We start from the raw sequence: 6,150 nt of genomic DNA on the forward strand, positions 1-6,150 counted from the left end.
TCAGAGAGAATTGCGGTTACAGAATACAGTCAAACACCAGCTCGCTGACCAGCCTCCGAACTACTTTAAATGGGTTAATGCAAGTTTACTGAAAAATGGCTTGATAATTGCACTTGCCCGACAGGACTAATAGACTGATTAAAACTTAAGTGACAAAAAATAATCACGCATCAAAACGCGCGAATGATTCTTCTGATTTTATTACATTTAGCTTAAACCGCGATTGATAATGGATAGTGTATTTCTATTATCAATGTCGCTGTAACAACGTTCGTAGTCACGGGAAGGAGGAGGCGGGAACCGGCGAACGTTCAAAGGAAACTTTAATAATAAAATAAACACAAAATAGCGCGACAGCCCCTCGCGGACGACTGTCGTGCACAAACAGAACCAAAACACAAAATAAAGTCCAGGCCTGGTCCTCTCTGGTCTTTCACTGTCGTAACTCCTCCTTATATCCTTCCGGAGCTCCTCCGTGGGACTCGAGACCGGTGAGTGGTGCAGGTGTCGCTCATTATCAATTACTCCACCAGCCTCGCTCCGTTCCCACGGCTCTCGGCCCCGCCCCCACTTGTCTCAGTCGCGCTGTTGAGGCTCGTGCTGCCTGTCTCTGTGAGAGACTTTCATGGAGAAATCAAATCAAATGAGCGTACGGCACACATAAAGAAACTTTCAACATTCTGAGGTAAACATTCAAAATGTTTAGTATATTCATAGCATGATATAGTTAAGTAACATACCATGACAAGGGAGTTATTTTGCTGAATATTTTCACGATTGCAAATGTTACACTGATTTTAGTTCAACAAGCAAGTAGTAAAGTATATGAATTTACTTACATTTTAGACACAATTGACTGTTTTGTTCTATTTCGCCAACGAATATAGTTCCAAACAAAGATCAGAACAGAATTATTGCACACTCTCCAAGCAACACCCCGCGTTTTTGTTACTGAATGATTCAGCTGTTTGAAGGAATCTGTTTAATGAATAAGTGACTTAGTCTTGTTTAAAAGTTTGCATTTTCCCCCAACATTTCTCATTTGTATGTTCAAAATTTTATTTACAACATTAATCTCATAACATTGTTTATTGCAGTTGTAATTTTGCAGTGTAAATTATTTAATTTGATTGGTAACAGCCCTGTAGTGTATTACATTTCTTGATCAGTTGTTAGAATTTGACATGAACGATGACACATTTAATAAGGTAAAATAAATATTGGCCTTTATAAAGGTAAATGACATCCTGTGGTAAAAACATGCAGATTTAAGTATGTAAAAGCTGACAGAAAACTGATGAAAATATTTCTTCAGAATAAATTGTTTACACCACCAAAAATCTCAGTGATGCGACACTTTTGTGGGAATATTTTGTATGGGATATTGTCTGCTGATATGAAAAGTTCGCTGTATATCGTAATAACAAATAGCATTTTTGACAGCGATTATATTTTGTTTTCTTTTTACATTAAACGTGTTAAATATTACATATATGCATGTAATATAATGTGTATTTCCACCACAGGTTTGGTCTTAAATTTCACATAAGGTGGTATTAAAAAGGTCTTAAAAAGTCTTAAATTTAACTTGTTCATATCTGTAGACACCCTGTAAATATATTCTATCAGAAGCTTTGTTAGTGTAACTACTTCCCCTGCTTCTTTGATCGACATGCCATTGCGGTCAATGTTTAGCAACTGACAGTGTCATACAATGCATAAGCGTCTACAATCAACAAATCACAACAATTAAGCCCAGAAGTCTATGAGCTAGTGACAGAGCTGTCAGAGCCCCCCTCCCCAACCTCCCACAGCGTGGGTACAGCGTCATTGCAATTATAGCTAGCATCCAAAGAGTTGCTTTCATCCGCTGCCCTCCATTTGGAAGATTGTGGCCATCCTGTTGCGAGATTGAGTCGTCAATCACATGTCTTCAGTCACTAAAAGGGAGGACTTTTAGCTGAGCTAGAGGAACGGCCTTTCATCAGCCGCTCAGATTGGGTTTTTAAGATGACAGGTGGGGTTCTGCAAGGTTGAAAGACCACGGCTTAATATCAATGCTCGTGTCAAATGGTTATTGACTGCACCAGGGGGAGCAAGAAGAAAACACAGGGGAAACACTCAAACTTGTGCTTTATATTGGATAATATAATATAATATAATATTAAAAGTTTTTTAAATGGCTGCATTTGTTTGCTAAAATGCATTTAAAGCAATATTGTGAAATATTACAATTTAAAATAACTGTTTTCTATTTTAATATATTTTAAAATGTCATTTATTCTTGTGATGGCAAAGCTGAATTTTTCAGCAGCCATTGCACCAGTCTTCAGTGTCACATGATCCTTCAGAAATTATTCTGATATGCTGATTTGGTGCTCAAGAAACATTTCTTATTATTATCAGTGTTGAAAACAGTTGTGCTGTTTAATATTTTTGTGGAAAAAACATTTTTCAGGTTCTTTTGATGAATACAAAGTTCAAAAGAACAGCATCTATTAGAATCATTATAAATATCTTTGCTGTCACTTTTGATCATTTTAAAGATCAATTCATTTCTTAATAATAAATGATCCCAAACTTTTGAACAGTAGTGTATATTACATTATATTATGCCATTTTAATGAAAGTATAATTCTTGAATGACACAACAAAATGTTGACAATTTAAAGCATATATAAATTAACAAACTAAAACACACACACACAAAAATCTGTTTGAGAATCTGTTTGGTTACTGCTAAATTACACACTTCACCTTGAATGCCTCATGTTTCTTTACAATATTAATTGAACGCTTCGATTTGTGAAGATTGACATGCATGATTAGTCCTAATTACCATTATTTATGCCGAACGAGTTTATCTTCCTCATTCACCTTCACACCTGAACTAATTATGCAGCTGTGATGCTCTCTATAGAAAATGTCTGTATTTGTGTTCGAAATTTCTATTTGTGTGCGGTGGAGGTTGTCTGTGAAATCTCACTATCCTACATCTGATGAATGCACTCCAGATGCTGCTCAGTAAATTCTACAAGACTTTTGTCATTTGTACTACAAAAAAAGCCTCCAGGCTAGAATTAAGAAGCTACAATGTGTGAAAACCCATTCCAGTTGCCAACGATTAGGCTGTCACTAAGGCAAGCCGCTTTCACACCAAGGGGCACAATATAAACCAAAAACGACGACGACAACAAAAAAGCCTATTAGTCTTTGTCTCTTTTTACAGCAGCCATTCATCGCTGAGAGCCTCACTCAAGGCCAGAGAAGCAATTGCTTGTCTTAATGCTGGGGCAGCTGATTGGCATGATGAGGGTGGTGAAATCGCTGGAGCATTGGATATTTTGTCTTAATATGTAGTTTATAGACGCAGAGCTGCACCTCAATTTGAAGTTTTATTTCAAAACATTAATTTGCCTTTTCACAAAGACTTCTCCAAATGACAACTTCATAGCTCTCATGGTTGGGGAATTTAGCTGGAATTGGTTACGACTTACAGGGGCTGTAATGCAGGCTGTTTATTTGTTTGTTTACTTGTTTGTGTAGATCATACAGGACCGAGTGCTTCAGCAGACCTCCAGGAGCAATCTGATGTGGAACAGTCATCCCGGTGGACTTTTTACACTGCCCCAGTACTCATCCTACCTGGGCGACTTCCCTTTCTTCTACTCCGAACTTGGTAATTAGACAATCATCTTCTTTATAGCGCACAGTTTTTCCAAAGTTAAAGACAAAAGCTGTTTCTAAAATTGCTCTTCTTTTCCCTATAGTGCACTGTTTTGGAGGTTTGCCATTTTTGTAGTGTTGTCCAAATTCTGAGTGAACAACTTCATAGAGATTTCTTGGTAACACTTTAGAATGGGAAAAACACATTCACCATTAATTCAGTTTTTCCTCAATAAACTCATAAATAGTTAGTAAGGTAGTTGTTAAGTTTAGGTATGGGGTGGATTAAGGGATCAAAATATGGTCATGCAGAATAAGGTATTAATATTTGATTTATAAGTACTAATAAACAGCCAATGCATGCTAATAAGCAGCTAGTTAATAGTGAGAATTGGTCCTTAAAATAAAGTGTTACCGATTTCTTTTATACCTATAATGCATTCTGATTTGCAGTGTACAAGTGCTGAGTACTTGCTGAAATAATATTTCATAATCTAATGGTGAAAATGTTGAGCACAAAGGAAAAAGAGTTTGTCGCTTCCTTCATTCCAGCAACTTTTATTATCTGCTGCTAATTGTCTTAAATTGTCAGAAATAATTGAAATTAAGTTAAAATTTAACATTTTATTTATTTTGCCATTAATTCCATGTAAACTGTCAACTCAAAAGATAAATTAAAAATGATATATGAAATGATGATAATGTAAATTGTCTTTTTTTTTTATCGTTATGAACCAATATGTTGAACAAAAACAGAACAGATTCTTTTTTTTTATAGTACAATAAGATATACAGTAAGTAATAAAAATATATAATTAATTATAATGATACAACTGAAGCTGGTTGCATTTATTCTTATTTTTAATTGTTATCAGAAAAGAAATTAATGAACAGAATAAAGATTTATTTTCATAATGCCATCCATGAACCCAAACCACAAAGCTGATGATGTTTAGATACAAATCATGTAATAATTAATAATTTAATAATAATAATTTATGCATTTAGCAGACGCTTTTATCCAAAGCGACTTACAGTGCATTTAGGCTATACATTTTTTCCCTGGGAATCGAACCCATGACCTTTTGCGCTGCTAACGCAATGCTCTACCACTGAGCCACAGGAAAATTATTAACATTACAAATCATGTATACTAAATATTGTCATCCTTATTTTTCAAAGTAAGGTACATTTTAGTTAAAGTAATATAAAATACAGGAGCAGCATTTTCTTCTCTCGCTCACTAGTTTTTTGATTTACATCAAACGCGTTTATTTTGCATGTAACATTTACTGTATAGTGAACAAGTGAGTGATTTTGGACAGAGCAAAAGTCTTTCTGACTTTAATATTGTGACACCCTTTTTTCCTAAACTTTCAGAAACTAGTCCTGCATGACATTTTGAGGTTATGTTCAAATGTTTCTGGAATTAATGAGCTTTCTAAGACATGACAGACAGGCATTATGGGACTTTCAGATCCTCTTTCATCTTTTACAGACGTGGGTCTTGTCATAGCCAAATTTATGACTAGCCTCATTCAAACCCCAAGTTGCATTGTCTCTGGTTCTCTCCTTTGTAATCATCTGATTTATTTTTAAACACCCCCTCCTGCCATCTCTTAATTGCAGAGGTGTCTTGATATCTAAAAATTTACCATGTAGCTAAGTGATAACCATTGTACGATGTGATAGATTATCGACCAGCCCTGTGTAATTGGATTTCAAAATCCATATACACAATCTAAAGTCGTGCATTGCCACAGTTGCTAATGCAGCCCACGCATGCCTCTATCTTAATCTGCACTGCTTGTCAGGCCAATCAATATGAAGCCGTTGATTGAGCACCTCTTGTTAGTGGGAAAATGTAAGTGAATTGAATATACAAGATGATCATTCTTATTGGTTAGCACATTTTTTTCACACTTTTCAAATTTTTACAAATTGAATTGTATATGTGCAAGAATTATCATATTGGATTGTCACCGCTGCACCAATTAAACATGGTGAGTTATTTCGAGATGGTGCCAACTGTCAGTTTTATTATCTCATGGGCAAAGCGGACAATAGACGAAAAAGCAATGCATCTATTGAGAGATTAAAAGCAATGTGCATGATATTAATGCCATTATCATTGATTGTAATTAAACATGTAGTCTATTTAATAACTGTAAAACGTGGATTATTTATCTCCCATTAAATCCCACATTACTCATACCACTAAATCATTGTGCTTGAAGTATTTTATGGATATATACTGCTTATTATCAAACTCACAGGAGATCTGCACAGAGCTCTGTAGAAAGCTTCACAGAATCTGAACTTGAAAGACTGTCAATCAATAAGCTGTATGCATCATTCACCCTTTGTTTATTTGTTAAATTTTTGACCAAATATTATATTTTTTCATTAGATATTTTACACGTTTTACTACGTTTAAATCCATTCAACAGAATTCCATAGACCCCCCCCCCCCCCCCCCCCCCC

General features: G+C 35.4%; 1 protein-coding gene across 1 annotated transcript in view; it reads left to right on the plus strand.

Moving 5' to 3' along the window:
• LOC107696533 (exostosin-1b-like) overlaps positions 1-6,150 on the plus strand; it is a 95,886-nt gene that overhangs the window by 73,838 nt on the left and 15,898 nt on the right. Inside the window, exon 5 of the mRNA XM_016496892.1 lies at positions 3,547-3,679. Coding sequence (XP_016352378.1) covers positions 3,547-3,679 — 133 coding nt within the window. The remainder of the gene's footprint in view (positions 1-3,546; positions 3,680-6,150) is intronic.

The sequence above is a fragment of the Sinocyclocheilus anshuiensis genome, unplaced genomic scaffold (genome assembly GCF_001515605.1).
Source record: "Sinocyclocheilus anshuiensis isolate Anshui unplaced genomic scaffold, SAMN03320099.WGS_v1.1 scaffold590, whole genome shotgun sequence".
Classification (NCBI taxonomy): domain Eukaryota; kingdom Metazoa; phylum Chordata; class Actinopteri; order Cypriniformes; family Cyprinidae; genus Sinocyclocheilus; species Sinocyclocheilus anshuiensis.